The sequence below is a fragment of the Dreissena polymorpha genome, chromosome 11, assembly GCF_020536995.1.
Source record: "Dreissena polymorpha isolate Duluth1 chromosome 11, UMN_Dpol_1.0, whole genome shotgun sequence".
Lineage (NCBI taxonomy): Eukaryota > Metazoa > Mollusca > Bivalvia > Myida > Dreissenidae > Dreissena > Dreissena polymorpha.
In genome coordinates this window covers 53175617-53202284 of record NC_068365.1, presented here as the reverse complement: position 1 = coordinate 53202284, position 26668 = coordinate 53175617, and the positions used below count along the sequence as shown (strand labels likewise).

Genomic DNA, 26668 nt, shown 5'->3' with positions numbered 1-26668 from the left:
ATTGAAAAGCCGCTTCTACGACGTTTTTCATTGCGAAAAATGACGTGCATTTAATCGCGATTTGACGTCGTCGCCTAGTGCGTCATAACGTCATATGTTTGCGTGACTACCGCTAGCGATCGGGGAAACAGAACTTGGGTGGGTATAGCATAAAAATACGGTAAAAAACGGATTAAGAAGAGAAAATGACGGAATTCGATTCAAGTAGCTCTGATATGGAAGTGTCTTTAATATCACCACCTTGCAAAGTTTTGAACGAACTGCGACAGTCTGCGCAATTGACGGACGCCATTATTAAGGTTGAAAACCACAGCTTCCCAATTCACCGCGCCATCATGTCGGCATGCAGTCCGTACTTCCGGTCCTTGTTCACGAACGAATTGTTCCACACCGAGATGCGGGAAGTCGTGATTCCAGGCGTCTCCGCGGACATCATGAAAATCATCATCGACTACGCGTACACCCGTACAATCAACATCAACCCGGAAAACGTCGAGCTCCTCCTATGCGTCGCCGACCAATTCCACGTAATGGGAATCGTCAAATCCTGCTGCGACTACTTGACCGGATCCCTGAACGTTGACAACTGCGTGGGTATCTACAAGTTCGCTAAAGCGTATTTCTGCCACACGCTCGAGTGCAAGAGCTTCACGGTGGTACTTCAAAACTTCGCGCATGTCGCGGTGCACAGCAACGAGTTCCTGCAGCTAAGCGCCGACGAATTGGCCGACATCATGTCACGTGACGAACTGAACGTGCGAAACGAGGAGCTCGTGTTCGACGCTGTTCTGCGCTGGATCGACTTCGAGCCGGAGCGCCGGAAGAGTTCGATTCCCAAACTGATGCGTTCTATCCGTCTTGGTCTCCTGACCACGCAGTACTTCGTGGAAAGAGTCAAGACGCATCCCTATGTTAGGGAGTCGGAGGGCTGTAAGCCAATCATCATCGAGACCCTCAAGTTTCTATATGACCTTGAAATGGAGGAGGAAAAAGTGGTGAGATCAAATGCTTTGTCGCTTTTAGATGTTAAAAATATTCTTCACCGACATTTACATATATATGAGTCTCGCTCTGGAAAAATGGGGCTTAATGGATGTGCGTAAATGGTCATCCCAGATAAACATTTGCAGTTTGCACAGGCTAATCAGGGACGACACTTTTCGCATAAACTAGATTTTTGTGAAGAAGGGACTTCATGTCAACAAAAAGTTTCATAAAAGCGGAAAGTGTCGTCCTTGATAAGCCTGAGCGCACTTCACATGCTTATATGGGACGACACTTTATGCACATGCAGTAAACCCCGTTTTCATAGAGCGAGGCTCACATATTAAGTTGCTTTTATATGGTAGAAAGCTTTAGCAACTGAATTGTGATATTTATTTAGTTATCTGCGATTTCATTTGATTTTGTTTTTGAAAAATACAAAACGGAAATATAAAATGATAATATTACGTGCTTATGTGCCAAGTATTAACAACTTTATTGGCGGATTAATTGACTGCATTAAATGAAGTTAAAGTATGCTTTCTTTATTTCAATTCGCACACGTCTAAATGATGCTTTTCACTTTAAAACGGTTATTAGCTGATAAAATGTCATTTTATTTTTTGAAATCAGGTAGAGATTAGCTTTTTTTCTCAGAATTTACCATTTAACCGAGCTTATATATTTTGCAAAACACCATACGAATATCATGTCGCAAACATCTATATTTAACATATAATTGAATATATGTGTACATAGTATAAAGTTTTACTTGTACCTGCGACCCACTTTCTGCACTGGGGATAACGTGTATAATCGGTCATGTATATTATGGCTTATGAAACACCATTACATGGAATTACGAAATGTTGCTATTGTAATTTAGGCTATTTCACTGTTAAAGACGTTTTTGAATTCATTTACGAAAGTGACACACTGAGAGTTAATTACAACCAAAAAATCTTGTTTGTTGTTTTTCAATCTTAAATAAAAATTCACTAATTAAAAATCGCTCAGACATAGATCGCAATATTAGAATATTTTGACAAAAAAGAACGGGCTTAAGGGGTATCATTTGTTTTTTGATTATCAACGTGTGCGGTAGTGTTTCGACTGTAAAGCAACTAACTATTTGTCATTCTTTTGTTGTTAACTTACTGATAAACCAAAATTAATAACAATAATATTGAGTTTTTATTGTGATGTTTTCATCATTGTCGTGACAGCGCTTATTCAGCGATGGTTTCTTTTAAAACAGTCGATGTATACATACTTAAAAACTTACAACCGTTATGAACAATTGCGGTCTTCATGTCGCCGTAGAAAAGAGGATATGGTGTACACCCAGTGACTGGGAGGTCACGGGTGCGACCCTCACTGTGGGAGCGTTCCATAAATCTCCCCCGATAGATGCAAATACAGGTACCAGGAAATTGATTCGAGGGCGTTTCAAAAAGCCCTGGTCTTTCGATGACATCGAGCTTAAACAAACATGTTTATGCTTACATCTACGGTCCATTTCAGGTGGACATTAACAACCCGCTGGCCCGACCACGTGTCCCCCACGAGCTGCTCTTCGTCGTCGGCGGCTGGAGCGGGGGGTCGCCGACGAACATCGTGGAGACGTACGACACACGCGCCGACACGTGGTCCATCATCGACACCATGGATGCAGGTAAACATAATGGAGCTTACTTACTAAGTTATTTTTTCCCTCCGTGGTCCATACGAAACTAATATTTATTTATACAGAGTTTCCTTTTTCTGCTGATGTAAAAGCCATTTAGCGAGTGTACCCATGGTTTTAAAGATTGTATGGTTATTCCATGTATCCTTCGGCGTCTGCAATACTTTTTTATGCATTTCATAGGGGACATTTAGGATAAGTTTATTGGAGTACTGTGCTTTGTTGAAATCTCACTGCCGAAACCCGTTTTTCCGATGGTGCTTGCGCATGAGCGAATTTTCTTTCTTAGAAGTTGCGAGAAGGTTGAGCGAAGGTATCTATTAGACAGCAACTATCGGAGGCGAGCAGATCCATCTTTAAAAAATGATACCAGTATTGCAAAATTGTATGTATAGGTAAGGCAAGATAATTGCTTTTAAAGTTGGCAATTTTATAATAGGACCCTATGTGAATTTGAATTAGTGTAATCTTACATGGAGGAGAAATTTGTAATACCGCGGAGCAGAGAATTTACTTGTTCCGAGCATATTTGTTGAAATTAGTTACTTTCTTTCCCTCATTATGGAATCACAATTTGCGGTCGGTTGGACGACTGGAAGAAAATACTAGTCCGAAATATATTTTTATGCATTTTTGATGATTGGTTTTCCAAAGTTATTCGAAAGAATTGTTGTTTTGTTACCACCAGTAAAATGATTATTATGTATTAATTCATTATATTTTACTGTGTGTATAAACTTCGAAGCAAATACTTATAGCTTTTATATTTTCATTTGTATTGTTTAAAGGCCAGTGAGTATGTATCATGAGGCGTTTGTAGTATATTTAGTACATTAGGTGATAATACATATAGCAATAGTACTGAAGACATATATAATATATATATATTATGGGAACATAATTGACATTCCATCACTGCATAGCCCACTTGGATTTAAGTCAATTCTATTTCACGACATGTAAATTAGAGGGACAAACCAGTGTGCGCTGAGTTCCGAATAACATCTTTTGGTGAATTATCAGCTTTGCCGTGGTCTGCTGATCTACGAAAACTAATGAAACTCCTTTTGTGTAGACATCGATTGAATTTAAAGGTAATATATTAAAACCATAAACAGATTTTAAGTTATCTTAAGGTAGGTGTAAATAATATAATTGTAGAAGGAGTAATCATCATTTTTCAATAGACAATATAATGCTTTTTAAATGTGTTTTCATTGATGAATTCTCTGCAAATAAAGCCTCCCGGTAAAATATTAAACATGCATTTTATCAACCAAAGATTTGTGTTTTGTCGATCCTTGATATTTACTTTGAACGAGTGTCACACTTTTGTCCTGAAAACTTATCGGATCTATTTTTCCCGCGTAAATAGCAACTGTTGAGGTCGATGTCAAACTTTGAAAATGAATATAGATCTACACAAACAACTCGTCATTTGTAAAAAGTATATATTCGAGACATTATTTTCAGGTACATACTATTGTGAAATAATAATTTGTCAATACCAGACGATGCGTGAACTGCAGTACCGTCAGCGTCATACTGTGTCAAAAATTAACAATACCACCACCAACCTCTACCATCGCCAACAACAACAACAACAACAACATCAACAACAACAATAATAATACTACTACAAATAATAATAATAATTCTCATAATAATAATAAATAAATAAATAAATAAATAAATAAATAAATAAATAAATAAATAAATAAATAAATAAATAAATAATAAATAAATAAATAAATAAATAAATAAATACATAATGAATAAATAAATAAATAAATAAATAAATAAATAAATAAATAAATAAATAAATAAATAAATAAATAAATAATAATAATTATAATAAAAATAAATAATAATAATAATAATAATAATAATAATAATAATAATAATAATATATATTATTATAATAATTATCGTTTGCAGGCCCGAGGGCGTACCACGGCACAGTCTGTATCGGTCACGTGATCTACGTTATTGGGGGTTTCGATGGCAACGAGTACTTCAACAGCGTTCGGTGCTTTGACGTTGTCAACAAAACTTGGTCCCAAGTATCTCCGATGAACGCAAAAAGGTAAAGGTCTATGCATTTTAATTTACAAAATTGCTAAACTTAACCATCACAACACATTTATTGAATGCAAAATGTTGTAACTTACACATTTTAATTTGATCTTCTATTTACGAATACATCAGCAACCTTCATTCCATATTACCTTTAAAATAAAAAATTAATCGCCGAAAACAAAACTCTTATTCATTTATTCTGCCTTTGGTATCTACTACTATTACTATTAGTTCTTCTATTATTACAACAGCGACACCATTGTTACCTAATTCTACTACTAATAATAAGCAATTTCTGTTATTATTTAATGTACGCTTCGCTGTCTTCAGGTGTTACGTGAGCGTCGCCCTGCTCGACGGCCTGATTTACGCGCTGGGTGGATTTGACGGTCACGTGCGACAGAACACCGCCGAGCGCTACCTACCCCGGAAGAACCAATGGTCGCTAATCGCGCCCATGAACCACCAGAGGAGCGACGCAAACGCCGCCGCCTCGAACAGTGAGTGGATTTGAAGTTCACCAGTACACAGTTCTAGACTGAACACAAAGAAATGAGCCGCGCTCTTGGAAAAGGGTGCTGAATGCATGTGCGTAAAGTGTCGTCCCAGATTAGCCTGTGCAGTCCGCATAGGCTAATCTGGGATGACACTTTCCGCAAAGACTAAATTAGCGTTTAGAAGAGACTTCCATTAAAAAAAACAGAAAAGCGGAAAGTGTCGTCACTGATCAGCCTGTTCGGACTACAATAGCTAATCTTGGACAACAATATAAACGCATTTTCATTAATTACTGTTTTCACAAAACGAGGCAAAAATTGCGGAATCCGGATATATTGGGTCTTGAATGCATTTTTCAAGTGAGCGCTATAATTTTGTAATAAGATTAAAACATATTTGACTAAAGCGGAATGTGAAACCTGAACTAGTTGAATTAAGCAATATGACTCGTCTTGCGTGTTTTTATTTCTGCAAACCTAAGACTATTAATTATTTTGATATATTGATGAACAACCTTATGGTTTATTCTAACAAGTAAGCCCTTTGTACACATTTCACGATATATAACGTCCGTCAAAAAAGTTGCTTTTCACAAGACATTTTCAAACCTGAAGCTATGAACACAACTAAAAAACACGAAAATAGTGGGACAAAATAAAACTCTTCTTTAATGTAAACATGTAAAGTAAGGCGAGTTCGAATATCCGCATGAGAGTCTGTTGTTCGAATATCCGCATGAGAGTCTGTTGTTCGAATATTCGTATGAGAGTATGTTGATCGATTATCCCCATGAGAGTCTGTTGTTCGAATATTCGTATGAGAGTATATTGTTCGAATATCTGCATGAGAGTATGTTGTTCGAATATTCGTATGAGAGTCTGTTGTTCGAATGTCCTTATGAGAGTCTGTTGTTCAAATATCCGCATGAGAGTATGTTTTTCGAATATCCGCATGATAGTCTGTTGTTCGAATATCCGCATGGGAGTCTGTTGTTCGAATATTCGTATGAGAGTCTGTTGTTCGAATATCCGCATGAGAGTCTGTTGTTCGAATATTCGTATGAGAGTATGTTGTTCGAATATCCGCATGAGAGTATGTTGTTCGAATATCCGCATGAGAGTCTGTTGTTCGAACATTCGTATGAGAGTCTGTTGTTCGAATAACCGCATGATAGTCTGTTGTTCAAATATCCGAATGAGAGTCTGTTGTTCGAATATTCGTATGAGAGTCTGTTGTTCGAATATCCCTTTGAGAGTATGTTGTTGGAATATCCGTATGAGAGTCTGTTGTTCGAATGTCCTTATGAGTGTCTGTTGTTCAAATATCCGCATGAGAGTCTGTTGTTCGAATATCCGTATGAGAGTCTGTTGTTCGAATACCCGTATGAGAGTCTGTTGTTCAAATATTCGCATGAGAGTCTGTTGTTCGAATCTATATGACAGTCTGTTGTTCGAATACTAAAATCAAGGTAGGAATGGCCTACCTTGCGTAGTGAAAATACTATTTGGCTTTTACGTCTGGAATTGAATTACAAGAAAAGCTCCTGGATATGTAAACACGTGTCGTCTATGTTTCTATAATTTATATTATTCTCATAATGTGAATTGCGTTAGGTACAAGTTTTTTTTGGAAATTAATTTAACAAAAGAAAATGGCTGAATTAACACAAAACAATCGAAAGATGTAAAGACAATTAATTGACATCACTTAACTGACGTATTTGATGCTTTCATAACCAATAACCAATCACCAAATACGTTAAATTCGAAGCTGGGAATCGCCCTACCAACTAATCTCGCCTGCCCAGTTTTGTTTAAAACAATAGTGAAATAAACATACATTTTTCAGATGATTGGGGCCGCTTTCTGGCTTTCTAGCTTAATGCATGTGCGTTAAGTGCCGTCCCAGATTAGCCAGTGCACTCCTCACATGCTAATCAGAGACAACACTTTCCGATTTTATGGAATGTTTCCTTCAAAGAAAGTCTTTGCTAAACGAAGGTCCATGTTTAGACACACGTTAATCTGCCATGACACTTTACACACAAGCATTAAACCCAATTTTCCAAGAAAGATTCAAATGGATAAAATCAACCTCCTTTCAGACCGGATATACATCTGTGGCGGCTTCAACGGGTCGGAGTGCCTGGGTCACGCCGAGTGCTACGACCCCCGGGCCAATCAGTGGACCATGCTCACACCTATGAGGAGCAGACGGAGTGGCGTCGGCGTCATCGCCTACAGGTACATGCGCACTTGAAAACGTGTGACAACTTCAAAGTGCGAAAGAAGCTGTTATTCTACTGGCCCATGTTGCTTAAAACTTTAACTGTCCGTTAAAGTTACAGTTTGTTGACTTCATACCCAGATACAATTATTTTAAAAGCAAATTAATTATCAAACATTAAAAAAATATTAGAGGACACACATTTGTTTACAATTAACACATATATTAAAGGCTTAACAATTAAGTAACATAAATAAATTGATCCAAAAATTAAAGGCTGTAAGCTTAACTGGCCGTTAAAGGTTGAACAACCAGGCCCTGGGTTCTATAATTAACTTTCGTTTCTCATGTGCTACACTTTTAGTTGTTTATAAACTCGGGCATTTTATTGATCAAACATTTGTATTTTAATCTCAATTTTGTAGTAAGTCATAATGAAATTATTGTTCTTGACTTTGATCCCATTTTAAACAGTAAGTATACATGTATGAAGGTCTATTACTTTTATTATGTCCACTATATTTAACACATTTTACGAGTACTTATAAGGTGTATGTAATTGTCTCACCGTTGCGCGGCGTGCCCAGGGTTAGCTTATGACAGCCCCATTTGTCCGTCCATCTCCTTTCATCTCCTAATAATCCATTGGGAGGTTTTTACGAAACTTGGTACGATCCCTGGGTGGCCCCTTCCAACATTGTTAAATTTGAGGCAGTCCCTTACATTTGCAGGTTAACAAAAGTTAGACTAGATTTAAAATGAAAAGAAAAGTATTTGAACTGCAAGAGGCAGAGCTTTTATATTTGGTGCGTAATATCATATAGTGGTCTTATTCACAGTGTGTTCAAATCATGACCCGGGTTTCAAAACTGACCGCGCTGGGTATTGACATGATTTATATATAGTTGTATAAGAAAATAACTTTTAAAATCTTGTAATATTCATTGTTTATCCTTCAATGCAATCGCAAGACCCAAAGGTTTGGTATTTTTCAAGTAACAGCGTATGTCGGTCCACTTCCAAGTTCGTTCAAATTGGGTGAAAATTTTCCACGTCCGCGGGGGGGGGGGGCTGAGTTGTTATTGTAGTTGTTTATATAGATTGTTCAAAATATTCTCCGGGTTTAAAACTGGCCACGTCCGGTGGTCACACAATTAATATATATTGGTATAGTTAATAAATTTTTAAATTTTGAAGCAGTCACACTATTTATATATACTTAAACTGTTAATAATGCTATAATCTCTGAAACCGCATTGGTCAGCGGTTTTATATTTGTTGTGGAACGTCTTATAATCTTCCTCTACAAACAATGTTCAAATCATTCCTCTCAAGCTAGAATTGACTACGACGCAGAGGTCACGTGACTGATATAGACTTCTATACTGAAAAAGCTTTACAACTATTATGTTCTGAAGCACCAATGCGAAGAGGCTAAATATTTTATCGGTATAGGGGTACTCTATAAAGTTTGCTTAAAACATTTCTCTGGGGTTAAGTAGGCCCGCTTGGAAATGTGGGGATGAAATGTCTTATATAAAATCATATAGCAGAGTAATTTAATAAAAAAATATGAAACCCCTCGGCACTAATTACCATACCATATCGGGCGATCCAATTGTTAAGTTCTAGATCACACAATTTGAAACCCCTTGGCACACAGCTTTGAAGTTTGGTTTTTGACATCAGATTATAATAAATTTACAATAAAGGTCGACATGGCGTAATGGGTATGGTGTCCGCTTATCCATCGGGAGGTCATGGGGGCGTTCTCCCTAAAAGACACCAAGTACTGGTTATATGCCCAGAAAACGGACTCGAGAGCGTTTCAACAAGCCGGGAGCTTTCGATGCAATCGAGCTAAAATAAATAGGTTTAAACTAATAAATTTATAAAGGCTTTTACATTTAAATCATGATCCTGAGTTCGGCATTTACCAAAGCACATTGGGCGATCTAGGGTCATCAAAATTGGCTCATACAAGTAACGTTCGTTAGACGATCAGCTGATGTATCATTCATTTCTTGTCAGGGCTCTGATGTGTATTAGTTTGTGACTCCTTTACCATTCATTTTACAATACATGTTTATGTTAATTGGTTTTCCTCACAGATGATGTCATTTTAAATAATTTTTCTGATTAAAGTCCACCCATAATGCTTATTTAAACATTCTTAATTTGTTATCCTTTTTTGAAATTCTAATACACGTTACCAGAACTTGTTCTCCGTAGGTTTTCAAACGCAAAACTTGTTCTCATTATTAAAAACGTTGTTTGTATTAATTTATTGTTTCGCTTTCCTTTCATTGCCATACAGGCTCGAACGATCCTTATACTTTTCTAGGGGAAAAGAAAACACTGACAATATATCTTTTTCCGTACACAGTGTCATCAACTTCTGTATTCCCTTACAGAGGCCAGATCTATGTGCTCGGCGGTTTCAACGGTCAGAGTCGCATGAACACATGCGAGCGCTACAACCCCGTTACAAACACGTGGTCACAGGTGGCTGATATGTACAGCCCACGCAGCAACTTTGCCGTAGCGGTGAGGAGGTTATTTAATGACACCGGAAAAAATCTAGAATTTATTTCGTTTCACGGCATCCATAACTTTAGAAATCTTTATTTACCTCGAGAAGTTTATGATATAAGACTTATCATATACATAATGTAAAACCTTAATCTTTTGACAATAACAAATCTGTGATAATTCGTATTGGTGCCAACACTTTTTTTTTATTGCGCTCAATTATTTTATTTTATCAAAATTTAACGGGTTCAAAACAAATACAACTACATTCAAATCCTTGCTATGTACTGAATAAGCTAACGCAAGGCTATAAACCAAACATTGTTTTATTTACGACTTTGAAAAAAATCGTCATTTTCGAACAACAAATATTTCTGAAATTATAATATTTGACAAATCTTTTGTTGAAATTTAGATCATTTATACAAATTCGCATATCAATTTAAAGTCGTGATTACCGCTTGAATATCTTACTTTAGAAAATCGGATTACTTTGAACATGTCCAAAGTAGTCGCCGGAGGGTCGCATCATGTGGCATCCTGTGCGTTTCAATTAATATACGAAGGCTTAAAACAATATGAACTACGCGAACGTACGAAACAGACATCGTTATTATAATGTGAGTAAAACATAAGACGAAGATAATAAACATTAACGCTAACGGGTTCATATTTTCGGCCCGAAAAGACTTACTGGTATCTGGACAGTGGGCACCAATCTCGAAAGACACCTTACTTCCATGCGCTAATCATAGGCTGGAATATCCTTCAGGAATTATTGTAATTGACTCTGATCAATATAATAATTGTATTGTTTTTTTTCCGGTATGTTCTATGCATTCGATTTTGTAATGTATCGTCCATCTAAACTTCTGGACATTGTTCCGTGATTCTGCGTAATGTATCGCCCATGTCATAAGTTTAAAACTTTGTTTCTTGTGATTGATTATGCTTGACAGCATTATCTTAGTGACTAATTTTGCTGCCCCACGTCTTTTAGGTGCTTGGCGACATTATCTTAGTGAATGATTCTGCTGCTCCAAGTCTTTCAGGTGCTTGATGACACGATCTAAGTGACTGATTATTCTTCTCCACGTCTTTTAGGTGCATAGCGACATCATCTTAGGGAATTATTCTGCTGCTCCACGTCTTTCAGGTGCTTGCTGACATCATCTTAGTGAATTATTCTGCTGCTCCACGTCTTTCAGGTGCTTGCTGACATCATCTTAGCCAATGATTATGCTGCTCCACGTCTTTTAGAAACTTAACGACATGGTCTTAGTTAATGATTATGCTGCTCCACGTCTTTTAGAAACTTAACAACATGTTCTTAGTTAATGATTATGCTGCTCCACGTCTTTCAGGTGTTTGATGACATTATATTTGTGACGGGTAATTCTGCTCCACGTCTTTTGTATGCTTGACTTAGTGACAAATTATGCTGCTCCACGTATTTAAGTTTGCTAACAATATGATCTTAGTGGCTATGCTGGTCCGAGTCTTTCAGGTTATGACGACAGAATCTTAGTGACTGGATATTCTGATCCATGTCTTTTAGGTGGTTGACTTAGTGACTGATTATGCTGCTCCACATAATTCAGGTTCTAAACGATATATCTTATTAACGATTTTATCTTAGTGACTGATTATGCTGGTCCAAGTCTTTCAGGTAATGACGACAGGATCTTAGTGGTTATTCTGTTCCACGTCTTTTCGGTGCTTGAACTTAGTAACTGAGTATGCTGCTCCACATCTTTTAGGTGCCTATCGATATGATCTTAGTGATTTATAATGCTGGTCGTAGTCTTTCAGGTTTTAGCGACAGGATCTTAGCGACTGGTTATTCTGCTCCACGTCTTTTAGGTGCTTAACTTTGTGACTGATTATGCTGCTTCATTATGCTGCGTATTTCAGATGCTTAAATATATTAACTTAGTGACTGGTTATTTTGTTCCGAGTCTATCAGGTGCTTAACTTAGTGACTTATTATTCTGCATCACGTCTTTAAGGTGCGTGACGTAGTGACTGGTTATGCTGTTCCACGTCTTTTAGGCGCTTGGCTTGGTGACTTATTATGCTGCTTCACGTCTTTCAGGTTCTTATCGACACGAATTGAGTGACTTATAAAACTGCTCCACGTATTTCAGGTGCTTGACGACATGATCTTTGTGATTGGAGGCTTTAACGGGACAACAACCATTTTTAACGTGGAATGTTACGAAGGATCCGTTGACGAATGGTGGGTAAAAATCGCCGTACTTCTGCAGCGTTTACCATACAACATTAGCTCTAGTTTATAATGGGTTTCCAAACACCACACAAGGCTTATCAGTTTGTTACTTTTTCTTTTTAATGACAATTTGATGCAAAAAAGCTTACGGAGTAGTACGCTATTCGATCGTTCCAAAAATATGAATCAGTCGAGGGTTTGTGCTAACACATAAATCACAAGAAGCGCAGCGAAATGCACATGCAACGAGATTAATACAGATAAGACCAAAACTAAAAATATGCTAGTGTAATAGTTCTGTTAATATAAACATTTACACACTGTTCTTCTGAAAATGTGTTCATTTTGATGGATTTATCTTAAACTAGAAAAAGGGATGAAATGTGACATTAGTATGGTAATACGCAATCGAAAACGTAGCGAGGATTTCGAATTCTGTTTACACGTATTTCCCTGATCGATAAAGCCTTTATTTAGTATTGATTTTAAACAGGTTATAATAAAATAAAATATAACGAATGAAAACAAAAGTCAATAAAAATTGGTGGAGATTGAGTCTTAGCTTTGTTTTTTTTTAAATTGCACGGAACCAGTCTAATCTCTGTGAGAGGTTTAGCCTTATTTTTTGTGTTAAACATTGTACGCATTCTTTGTTAAACATTGTACTGTACCAGTCTAATCTCTGTGGTGAGGTTTTGCCTTAACATTCTTTGTTAAACAGTTGTACGCATTCTTTGTAAAACATTGTACGGAACCAGTCGAATCTATGTTAGGAGGTTTAACAGTAACAGAACAGCTCTTATCTCTGTTCGGAGATTAAGGCTTGGTATTTTAAGTTTAACATTGCACGGAACCAGTCTAATCTCTGTGCGGAGATTGAAGCTTGGCATTCGTTGTTGAACATTGCATGAAACCAGTCTTCTCTCTGTGCGATGGTTAAGATTGGCATTCTTTGTTGAATATTGTACGGTACCAGTCTAATCTATGTGTCGAGGCTCTGGATTGGAATTCTTTCAATAGGTATGACGCCTCCGACATGAACCTCTACCGAAGTGCTCTCAGCGCATGCGTGGCAACTGGTCTGCCCAACATCAACGACTACATCACCAAAGACCGCGAGCCAGAAAGGGGCCGGAGGTCGCGGCTTCATACCGCAGCACAGACCGCCCCTCCGCTCGAGATGGGCGTCGACTAATACCGAAAAAAATGAAATAACTTTACTAGTAAAAATTGTGTTTTATTGTATGCATTTAAATATAACAATGAAAGTTAAACAAGACATGAGACATTTTGATTTTTAACTTCTGTTTTTTTTATTCTTCACGATTTTATAAGTTAATTAAACACTTTTTTTAAAATTATTTTTTACTGATTAAATACACTTTCTTACGACTTTTACGGAACAATAGTGTACATCTTTTATTTCTAAAACGTTTCGTTTCTTATTAGCTTTTATAGTTTGTTATTGATAGTTTGTCAAAAACTTTTTTTAAATGACATATTATCTTGTTATTATTCCCATTGTGTTTCGTTTTAATCGTGTATCACATTACAATTATATTTACATTACATCAACCCAAACAGGGCTTAATGCATGTGCGTAAAGTATCGCCCCAGGTTGGACAGTCGCACATGCTAATAAACATTCCGCTTCTATGAAATTTTGCTTAGTTTTAAGGAAGTCTCTTTTGAGACAATATCCAATAAGCGGAAAGTGTCGTCCCTAATTAGCCTGATCTCACTGCACAGGCTGATATTGGACGACCCTTTACGCACATGGATTAAACCCGGTTTTCCCAGAGTTAGGTTCATTTTTACACAAATTCGATCGTAATTGTTTTAGTAATCGTTACGCATAGGTTGTGCATCAACTTATTTAAACCTTGCAAAGTTTATCAGAAATATTTTTTTATACAAGCAAGTCGTCTAAGTTTGTGGTGGCCGAAACATTCGAGTTGGGAGGAGTGAGCATGCGCACGAAGTAGTTGTGTTTTTCCATCGTGCTAAATGTCTGCACATTTTTAAATTTAATGTAGGCAAATTAATGATATTTTTCCACGGACACTTAGTGAAAATAACTTTATAGAACATAATCAATCGATTTATGTGTGTGAGTAAGCCGGGTAACTTCATGTCAGGCTAATTTTCCACCCAGCAGCCGCGCACCATACCCCACCCACCATTCCATCATGGCGTCCTACACGTGGTCAACAATTCTTTGTTTGGCTTTCGTACTTTACTGTGGGAACAACAGCTTAGAACAACACTTGTATAAATCATGGAACAATAAGTGTAACATGTATAATTTAGGTCTATGATTTTTTTCACCAGAAACACAGAGCATTTTCAGAAACAATGATTGGATTACAGATTGCTATTATACTTTTGTCTCTCGATATATAACAAAACCCTGGCTCAGCTAGAACTGTAGCTATATGGCCTTGTGCAATGTGTGGCATGCCTGTTACTTGGTCCCAGGAGGGATTAGTGTGCGATGAGTGTAGTATTTGGTACCACCAGTCTTGTTTATCTATGTGTACTACTGACCTTAAAGATTTGGAAAGATCAAGTGTTGTTTGTAAATGTTGCAAATGTGATAAGTTGAACTGTAACAGTTTTACATTTAAAAGTTATGAACTCCAACTTTCAAACTCTATTGAACCATTATCCGTGGTTAAATTTACAGTTGATTCGATACAATCCGATGTCTTCGACCCTTTACATACAAGTTGCCCGAGGCACAACACCAGTAGTATTACAAATAGCAGAAGAACTTCTTCACGTGCTTTCTCGAGGAAGAAATCTAGTAAATCAGACATTAATGAATCTCCTTATGTATTACCACCGAAACAGAACTTGAGAATTTTGAACGTTAACTGTAGAAGTATTCGTGACAAAACATCAGAATTTAAACTTGCAACAAGCTATATAAAACCAGATGTTATTTGTGGCACTGAATCTTGGCTACAAGGCGTGAAACCGGGAAAAACATCGCCAAACGCAACTAAATCATCATCAATCTTTCCTGAAGAGTACACTATTTATAGAAATGGTCGTGGCACGCGCAGTGGTGGTGTTTTTATTGCTATGCGATCCAAGTTGCACGTCAAGTCGAATGTATTGAATTTATAACAGACTGTGAAATGTAAGAAGTTAAGATTTCTTTGAAATCAAGAAAAACTCTTTATATCGGAACTTTTTATGTGACGAAAAGATCGATGGCGGACCTAGATAATCTTTAATCGTCGTTAGAACTCCTTAATGGCAGTAAACCGAATGAACTTATATTATCAGGGGATTTTAATTGTCCTGACATAGATTGGACCACCCTTACGGTGTGTACCGGGGACATTAAAGATAGAACTATCCAACAGCACTTAATTGCTATCATGAGTGAAAATAACTTAACTCAGGTACGTTTTGATACAACTTGTCAAGGAAATTTACTTGATCTAACATTTACAACAAACCCGTCGTTAATTAAGCGTACTACCAACGTACCTGGTATCTCGGATCACGACATGGTAGTGATTGATTCAGACATTAAACCGCACTCTATCAACACTAAACCTAGGAAGGTTTTTAAATAGAATACAACCGATTGGAATGCTATCAAGGAATATTGCCAGTGAATTTCGGACAATATTATTGGAAAAGTTTATGGTGATACTTACACTGAAGAATTGTGGTCTATATTTAGAAATGGTATTAAAAACAGTGTCGAAAAACATGTGCCATCGAAAATACATAAACTAAAAAAAACCTACCGTGGCTTAACAGAAACATTACACAATCTTTGAAAAAGAAAGCTCGTCTTTTTCGAAAAAGAAGACTCGTCTTTATAAACAAGCAAAGAAAACAGGATCTTGGGGCCGTTTCAAACAATATAAAAAAAAATGCAAAAGAAACCTCCGTAGAGCAGAACGGGATCATGTAAATAAAGTAGTACATGACGGTATGGACACGCATAACTGCCAAAGAAAAGGCAGAAATTTTAGTGACGCAATTTAAATCTATGTTTACAATAGACAATGGTACTTCGGTTCAACAACACTTAAATTTTCAACCTTTACCGACGATATCTCATCTTCAAATGAACTCACAAGGTGTATTGAGACAACTTTTAAATATTAATGTGTCTAAAGCATGTGGACCTGAGAGTATCCCGAATATTGTTTTAAAGACTTGTGCAAATGAACTGTCGACGGGCTTGAGTGAAATCTTTCAGTATTCGTTAACACCAGTAAACTACCCCAGGATTGGAGGGACGCGAATGTGGCGCCTGTATTTAAGAATGGGGACAAGAATTCAGCTGAGAACTACCGACCAGTAAGCCTTTAATCAGTGATGAGCAAGATTCTTGAACATATTATATGCAGCCACCTGTTAAAACATTTTGATAAATATAGTGTACTGACAATTATAAATCATGGATTCAGATCCGGCTATTCTACAGAGACACAATAATTTATAACTATGCATGATCTACTGACATCTTTTGAAAAGAAACAACAAGTTGATATTGCCATTTTGGATTTTAGTAAGGCGTCCCATAATGTACCACATAATCGTCTATTACAAAAATGTCACACTACTGAGTTACAGGTCCATACCTCGGATTACTCATATCAAATGACTTAACTTGGTCGAATCATGTAACAAACGTACGGTCCTAACTTAGATGAAAGTAACTTTTACAAAACATTGCATACCTTTATTAATGATAATTCAGATAAAAATATAATAATTGGCGGAGACTTTAATACCGTAATAAATCCAATATTAGACAAGAAAAATGACAATTTATATACACATCTGAAAAATAGGACATTGTTGAATGACCTAATTGAAAATTGTAACTTGTTAGATATTTGGCGTACATTAAATCCATCCGAGTGCAAATTTACATGGCATTCAAACTCCAAACCAACTATATATTGCAGGCTAGACTACTTTCTTATATCGGAATCATTATGTAATACAATCGACAATTGTTGCATCAAACCAGGTTTCATGACTGACCACTCCCTTGTTGCTCGCAAACTAAACAACATTCAACCAGAACGAGGGCCGGGCTATTTTTAATTAAATAACAGCATATTATTAGATGCTCAATATCAAGCCCAAATAAAACAGGAAATAACACATACCGTACAAAACAACAATGATGCAAACCCAAATACTTTATGGGAGATTATAAAAGGTAACATACGCAATACAACAATACGATACACATCATTCAAACAAAAAGAAACACGCAAACTTGAAGAAAAAACACTACATGATATAGAAAAATTACAAACACAACTACATAACACTTATATCATCGACAAAGCCAGTATTGAAAGTGAACTCCATTAAAAAAAACAAGTGTTTGAAGACATTTATCATGGACAACTAAATGGAATAATCCTAAGGGCGAGAGCTAAACACGTAGAACACAATGAAAAAAATACAAAATATTTTGCAAACATCGAAAAACGTAAAAGTGAACAAACAATCATTCACAAACTTGTCGTAAATGATATTGAAGTAACCAATAGGATACAAATTCTAGAAGAACAACGATTATTTTATGAAAATCTCTATAAAAAGAAGCAAACCTCAACCAACAAAAATTTCAATACTCCTCAATCAACTCTAAATGATAATGAAAAACACTCATGTGAAGGACTCCTTACTGAATACAAATATGGGATGGCACTTAAAGAAAAGCAAAATAATAAAAGTCCGGGATCAGATGGTATAACAATTGAATTTTACAAAATATTTTGGAATGAGATTAAAACATATTTAATCAACTCCCTAAACTACTCTTTCAATAATGGAAATCTAACTGTTCTGCAAAAACAAGGTATCATATCACTTATCCCTAAACCTGGAAAAAACCTAGAAACCTTATCAAATCGGCGCCCTATAAGTTTGTTAAACAATCACTATAAAATTGCAACAAAAAGCATCGCAATAGAATTAAAAAATATTACCTTCGATTATTTCAAGTTCACAATCCGGATTTATAAAATGACGCTATATCGGCGAAAATGTACGATTGATACAAGAATGCATTAATTACTTCAATAACACAAATAAATCAGGTCTTATATTCTTTGAAGACTTGGAAAAAGCATTTGACTCCCTCGACCATTCCTGTATGTTCACATGTTTAGAGAAAATGAACTTCGGAGAAAATATGATTAAATGGGTGAAACTTTTTTATAGTGACATAAGTAGTATTATTATAAATAATGGGTTCTTCTCTGACTGTTTTAATATCGAAAGAGGTGTTAGACAGGAATGTCCACTCTCATCGTCTTTATTTATTATATGTATAGAACTCCTATCTTATTATATACAATCGAACCCAAACATAAACGGTATAGTCGTTAAACCAGGCGAAGAAACCAAACAGTCATTATTCGCCGATGACGCAACTAATTTTTGCACTAACAATCCTTGCTCCTTTAACAACTTGATAGAATCACTGACCCTGTTTTGAAACGTATTAGGACTAAAATTAAACAAATGTAAATGCACTGTGCTAAAAGTAGGTAATTATAGGCATTCAAACATTCATCTAAAAACGGAAATGAACTTCATTTGGACAGCAAACGAGGCATCAACGTTAGGCATAACATTCACAAACAATGAGAATGAAACAATATTAAAAAACATATAACCCAAACTACAAAAATTCAAAAACAGTTTTTAATCATGGCAACATAGAAAACTAACCTTAATTGGAAAAATAACTGTATTAAAAACTTTCGCACTACCGAAATTAATATATGTACTCACCGTTCTTCCAAACCCAGATAATAAAATCATTGAAGATATAAACACATCTATATTTGATTTTTTATGGGATAGCAAACCCGACAAAATAAAACGAATACAATTAATACAACCTGTAGAGCTTGGAGGTCTACAACTGACCGACATTTATTCGTTCATAAATTCAATCAAATCCAGTTGGGTCAAACGTATATAAGATACCACAAACAAGAGTAAATGGACGTTGTTTTGTCAACAAACACTAGCCAAATATGGTGGCTCTTTAATTTTTGAATGTAACATTAGTGAGTATCTAATTCTTGATGTAGCAAAAAAGAATATGTTTGTATCGAATATACTATCAGCTTGGAGTAAAGTCACAGATATGTTAGAAGAAAAAAGTAACAGCAAAATAATTTTATGGAATAATAAAAACATAAACGCAAATGATAGCACATTCTTTTATAAAAACTGGTTTGAAAAGAGCATACATAAAATATGCTTCTTGTATGAAATCCCAGCAACATACTTCCTTATGTATTACACGCTGATATAAAGTATTCCATCACATATAAAATCTATTATAAACCCAAACAACACGCAAAACATAAGAGCTCAATTTCTAAAAAAAATCACAACAAAACAAAAACCGAACAAGCTATTATAAAGAATACAAATAAACAACAAGATTAACGAACTACCCACATTCCAAATAAATTGGCAAAATATATTCCAAGAGCATGAATTAAACTGGAAAGAAATATTTATTATGTCTTACAAAACAACAATCGACATCACACTAAGAAACTTTCAGTTCAAATACCTACATCGAATTATCGCCACCAATAAATATCTTTTTAAATGCAAATTATCTAACTCTAATTTATGTGACTTCTGCGATGAAAATATCGAAACTATAGACCATCTATTTTGGGAGTGCAAATACATCCAACCTATCTGGAATCAGTTGACTTCCTTTCTTGGCCAACAGCAACTAAACATTAAACTATCCCTCTTAAATGTTAGTTTTGGAATTAACTCATTAAAATCCATAGACGGTAATAATATTGTGAATTTTATTATCGTATTGATGAAACTTTTTATCTTTAACATGAAATACAAGAAACAATTACCAAATTTTAATTGTTTTATACATAGCCTGAAATTAAAAATCCAGATTGAGAAAGAAATAGCCCTCAGTAATGATACATTGCATATTTTTGAACAAAAATGGAATCAAATTAAATTTTCATAATGCTTGTCCACTTAAATATACTACTATCTATATGTTAGTTTATCATTTCATATATTCATTTTAGTTTTTTTTCTTTTTTTAATTTTTTAACATCATTGATTATTATATATCCTGTTATCACTGATTGTAATGTTACAAACCAAGGTCTAAAACATTATAAGGCATATTTCTGTATAATTTGCTAAAACCATTTATTGCAAATGAAAGACATGTTTGTATACAATATATGCTTTAAAATGAATAAAAAAAATGTAACAAACATTTGCAAAAAGGCGAACTCAACGCTCGGGTTTCTTAGACGGAATTTAAAACACTGTCCTCTAGAATGTCGTAAAACAGCTTTTATCGCATTGGTTCGATCTCAACTTGAATATGGTTCAATCATATGGGACCCCTTACTTAAAAAGGATATTGACAAAATCGAAAAAGTTCAACGTCTTGGTGCACGTTTTATAATGAATAACTACACATCCAAAGAAGAAGGATGTGTTACAAATATACTCACTACTTTAAAACTGAATTATTTTCAAGACCGGCGCGTGTATAATCGTTTGGTGATGCTCTACAAAATCGCAGGGGTATGGTGCCGGCAGTGGACCCAGATGAATACCTGACATCTACACCTCAACGAAGAACTGTCAAAGTAAAAACTTACTCCGACTATGCATCATCGAACATTTTAGACCGACATATTATAAATAACTCTCGTGCATTCAAACTTCATAATTCTCAAACAAACCAGTACAAAAACTCTTTTTTCGTGGAAACACTTGTGTTGTTGAACCATCTAGATGATAGTGTGGTGCGCAAACAGACAGTCGAGAGTTTTAAACAAGCCCTCCCGGATCACTTCTGAAGCCTCCTTCCCGTAGAAATATACCTAAAGTGGTCCTTCTACGTATATAAACAGATACAGAGTTATAATACTAGATACCGACAATAATTTGTCTCTCTGGTCTGCATGAATAAATATGTTTATAAGAATGTTATTATTTAACAATATCGCGTTACAAAGCACTTGCAAGAACAACAATGTTGTTGAGTATAATTGAGCGCGTTAAACGCGTTCCGTGAGTTAAAGTAACATATATTAAATATCACTGTATGATGGTGAAACATGATCAAAGATTGTTCTGATACAGTTCTCTTTCATTGGGCAAGTTTTTTAAAACTAGTGCATGCAAAATCAATGCGTTATGCGTTTAAAAAGAGAAACATTACTCATTAATGTAAGTTTTTTTAATTTAATCGAAAATGGCCTATTCATGGAAACAAAAAGTACATGTAATTGTTTTATACGTAATACACTTTCGTAAGCTGAAATTTCCGTTGTAAATATTTGACAATGGGCTTGACGAAGTCATTCACAACACGCCTTATATCTATAAATGTTTGACCGTGTTATTTACTAATTGATAACGGATGCATTCTTCCGTCCGCCAACATGCACGCGAAAGTGGTGTTGTTTGATTAAGCGAATGCTTGATCTTTATAACTCAGAAATAAACGAATAATTTATTTAAAATTACTCACGTTGTTTGTTTTATGCTCATTTTCGAAATGGATGCAAACTATTCGATACCAGCCTCTAAAGTTTCTGATTGTGAGGACATTGCTCCCAGTGACGTTGAAGATGTTGAATTTAAAGAACTTAAAAGTAAATCTGTGGGTTCTAAGACTGTCGGGGTATCTAAGGATATGTTAGAAGACAATCTACACCGCCTGGTAGACAAAGTGTCTGAGGCCGAACACCAAGAAATAGCGGCGTTGGCGTACGGTAATATTCTCAGTTGTATAAATGATTGTAAAATGTTTGCTATGGACTCTTTAATAGCACAATTTATCATTAATAAACCTGAAGGAAGTTGTTGAGTGCTGTTGCCATTATTCGAGTGCATGCATTACAGGTTATGGTTTACACACTTTCACTTATTAGTCATCTACCGGTAACCATTCATACCACCTTTGTTTTGTTTTCATTCGGACTTCACACTTTATGTACTCTATAGTTTTAATTAAATATTAACTGTATTATTTGCAGGTGCGTTGGAAACTCCACGTTCTGTTTTTACTACACTTTTAAAAGAGAAACGCATCCTCCATCTGCAATTGTTATTGATTGCTGTCGGACGACGAGACATAGCTCTCTGCATGGAGGATTTCGCACAAACGCATCGTCTAGTTCATATGCAACAAGTGACCAAATGTAAGGGCTACAAGATACTAATTAGTTGACACAAATATTGTTTTGCTAACAAAGCAGTCTAGGTTAAAACTTGGTTATTGGTACAGTTAAATATAGGTTAATACCTAACTACAACGGAAATAAAATCGGAGTAGATACATACACTTGATCACCATGTTTGCGCAAAATATTAATAATAAAGTACATTATATTTGCAATTATGATTAAACCTATGCAAATACAATCAACTGTTTCGATACCAAAGCATTTATATGGGAGAAGATACCAGAAATTTCAATAACAAAAACCGAATATGTTCCCTCCTGAAATATAAATCGCAAAATGTGTGTGGTTCACATTTTAAAATGTTGCTATCGTTCTATAATTGCCCTTAATGCAAAACATAAAGCTTGATTGACATATTTAAAAACATAAAATAACACATTCATTGCAGGTTTGTTCACGATTGTTGTGTTCGACGACATCTCTCACGTCATGCAGCATGAGCTGTTGACAGTTGTTCGAAGTTGGATTCCAGAAGCAAGGATCGGTGTCACAAATTGTGGTCAGTTTTCAAAATTATTTGAATTGGTAATTGGCAAACCATGACCAGTCGAAACATTAATGCTATACACCTTGTTTAATGGCGAACTCAACAAATTCCCCATACACAGTAATATACGTCATTTGTCCAAGTGCTGCTTTATTAGGAGTTTGAATTGTTTATTCTTATATTTCAGTTTGCGAAACGTGGTTGAAAAAGCTTCATCAGAAAAGAAAATGTCAAGAATGTTTGCAGCATATGGGCGTTATTAATCACATTCTGCAGGCATATATAGGTCAGAAGGACATTACTCTGCTTCGCAGGTGGAGAGAGACACCTGAAGTCAGCATTGAAACATGTGAAACAGGTATGTACACGGCCGTTAATCACGCGCGCCACCTCTTTTTGGAGATGCATTAGTGCATAAGCCATGCAACGTCCGAGATGGCGCTCAGGCCCGGAGGTTTTGAATATTTCATGGATAATTGTATAGGTTGATAATGTTTTATATGTGTTTTCAACATAGTTCGCATTATTTTTAAGATCGAACAATGAAGTGCGATTCAGTGAAGATCAATTCAACCAAAAATATACAGAAACATACATCCTCAACCCATTTAAATACGTGAGAACCTTTATAAATTGTAGCATGGTGGAGTTTTAAAAAGCATTTCGATTAGTTTTTCCGTTGTGACGAGAAATGTATGTTCAAACCACAGACTATAATTGTATAATAGAGCACTTATGTGAATTTTAACATTTATGATAATTATAAATGATGTTATTTGCTCATGCATTTTGGTCAAATGCAAATCTTCAGAAAACTAATTCGCACGTACACGTATTTGCCACAAATACATGAAATACATTGTATGATGGTTGTGCAAGTGTGGTGTATACCATTGTAGTATTAAGTCATTGTATAAAGTAGTCAGAAATTTTTGTCCATTCACATATTTACTAGCAAAGTTTACGTTAAAACTGTGTAAGATGTGTAACACATGATATTTTGCAGTGACTGTTCATTATAGACGATCTTTTCCACAATGGATCCGAATAATATTTTATTATGACTCACTACATCTTCATTTTAGGATGTGAAAAATGCTCCATGATCGACCATGAACTTAAGTGCTCACTTAATGACGTACGAGAAGCCCTTTATAACTTTAATACTCTCAAATGCAATATCAAACGGTACAAAGCTCAAGTTATACCTCTTCGAAGTACATCTCAGAAAGATCCCAATGGAACAGAAGATGGGACCAGGAGGGATTCACGGTCCTGTGTTCAAATGATAATGTCTGCTAAGTATGGACCGAAATGTTTAGCGTAGTGATTGGTCATGATTGTTGTATTGTTGTTTTTGTGTTACAATATGTTGTTTCAAATCAGAATCATTGTTAGTCAGTGTGAACGTTATAAAAATGACTATTGAATCCGATATAGCCAACAGTGACAAAGTATGTATGTGAACTACACTGTATTTATCCGATATAAATCAAAGGCAGTTTTGTGCTGCTGCACACATCATTGATTTAGTACTGAATTACTTAGATTTTTGTTATTTTAAAAATCATACGTTTGTTAAATTTTTATGTTGTGTTTAATGCGTTCAAATTATTGCTTAATAAGGCCGTATGCATTAACTGAAAAGTGAAAGAAATATATGCAATAAAACGACTGGGACCTCATAAAACGGTTGTTGGTACTTACTTTTGATCAAAACAATTTACAAAACAAGTATATCTATATGATCAATCATCATGTTTGGTTTATTGTTTATTCTCGGTAATTTGTGTGATTTCCTTATACACTTCAAGTCAAGTGAATGTTATATTGTTTTCTGTAACTTCCTGTTTAAAAAAATATGAAAGTTCAAAAATATTCGACAAACATGCATGTATACAATTTATTACGATGCAACCGAATGGTTATACTCGTTGTAACTTCGTTTCATACTGATAATTAAAAAAATGTTAAACATATATTAACGGTCTTGCAATAAAAGATATCGATAATAACGGTTTACTATCATGTGTTATCAACACAAATACAAACCTTTAAAAACATGTAGTTAAGTGGTTTCGTTATTAAACACGTTCATGATATATCTTGCAAGTTCCAAATCATCTTAACCCATTTATGATGCGGCGTCTCATCAGGGTCTGCGCTGTTTGCTTGAAGGAATTTCTGTAAGAAATATTCTGAATATAGAAATAAATATACTAGACGTCCCTAATTTTGGAAATAAATTGATCTAATTTAGAAGGATGGGAGAGTCCACAAGGCATAATGGGTTAAACGAGTATCAGCCTTTACCCAAGTAGCATCGTTTGAAATTTAATAAGCAAAACATAAACAAATTGTATCATTTAAACGCAACTGACGACAGAAAAAAAAAACTTTTTTCAAACAAACCCAACCCATGTCTCTCAAAATCTGGACTTAAGACACAAATATATATATATGTGTAAAGTCGCTGTGGCTAAGTCGAGAGATAAAGGGTTTGATCCCTACTGCGGGAGTGATCTTTAGGTCGCCCCTAAAGACACCAAGTAATGGTTTTACCCGTTAGACGGACTCGAAAGTGTTTCGATATGCACACGGCTTTCGATTCAATACCGCTTAATTAACCCAGTTATGCCTTGCGTCAAGAAAAAAAAGGCATTGGCAAACAGCGTAGACCCATCATGCGGCGTCTCATCTGGGTCTGCGCTGTTTGCTTAAAGGAATTTCTGTAAGAAATATTCTAAATATAGAAAAATCTATACTAGACATCCCTAATTTTGGAAATTAATTTGTCCAATTTAGAAGGATGGAAGAGTCCTCTAGGCATAAATGGGTTAAATAAATGTTCAAACTAAAACTATGCTAACGCATTGCTGTATACGTTTTAAAAAACGTGTATTTGCCTAGTTTTGATAAATTTTGATTCAGATTATTACTGTAAGAAAAAGCATGCAAAAGAACAATAGGGCCGCTGTCTGAGAATACGGGGCTTAATGCATGTGCGTAAAGTGTTAATCAGGGACGCACAGGTTAATCAGGGACAACACTTTCCGCTTTTATGGTATTTTTTCGTTTAAAGGTTGTCTCTTCTACACGAAAATCCAGTCAAGGCGGAAAGTGTCGTCCCTGATTAGCCTGTGCATTGAATGCAATAATTACATGACTCAATGATGTGACTCTTTGAGCCGTGCTCAAGGAAAAAGGGGGTTTAATGGATGCGCGTAAAGAGTCGCCCCAGATATTTTACTTTTCAAGAAAATCTCTTCTTAGCAAAGATCAAGTTAAGGCGGAGAGTGTCGTCCCTGATTAGCCTGTGCGGACTGCACAGGCTAATCTCTGGCGGCACTTTACGCACATGCATTAAACCCCTTTTTCATAGAGCACGGCCAATTTATTTATTGCACATAATACATTTGATACGATAATGCTAACAGAAACACTTACGTCCTTAAAGTATTACACTCCAAGTCAGCTATATGACAGTAGATGTGTGTACATACTGTTAACAATCAGGATTAAGCCGTGTGAAGATGACAACTAGTTTTAACACATATTAACTTGTTTATCATGACTACCTCGTCGGTGAAAAATACTGAATTAAAATTGTATTATTACTTTTATGATTTTTTGTAAGATAATATGGGGATAATAGTTTCTTGTAATCA

At 35.6% G+C, this 26668-nt stretch overlaps 2 protein-coding genes across 2 annotated transcripts; both read left to right on the top strand.

The window, feature by feature from the left end:
- The first annotated feature begins 80 nt into the window (after window positions 1-80).
- On the top strand, window positions 81-13733 carry LOC127851580 (kelch-like protein 10). Its single transcript, XM_052385418.1, has 8 exons — window positions 81-995; window positions 2509-2659; window positions 4610-4757; window positions 5081-5250; window positions 7353-7491; window positions 9889-10021; window positions 12154-12245; window positions 13257-13733. The coding sequence occupies exons 1-8, from the start codon at window positions 186-188 to the stop codon at window positions 13429-13431; spliced, it is 1818 nt and encodes a 605-aa protein (XP_052241378.1). The 5' UTR covers window positions 81-185; the 3' UTR covers window positions 13432-13733.
- Window positions 13734-21693: 7960 nt separating this feature from the next.
- Window positions 21694-25015, top strand: LOC127850948 (uncharacterized). The gene is made up of 5 exons (XM_052384343.1): window positions 21694-22039; window positions 22304-22468; window positions 22902-23012; window positions 23188-23358; window positions 24086-25015. The coding sequence occupies exons 1-5, from the start codon at window positions 21808-21810 to the stop codon at window positions 24325-24327; spliced, it is 921 nt and encodes a 306-aa protein (XP_052240303.1). The 5' UTR covers window positions 21694-21807; the 3' UTR covers window positions 24328-25015.
- The last annotated feature ends 1653 nt before the right edge of the window (window positions 25016-26668 follow it).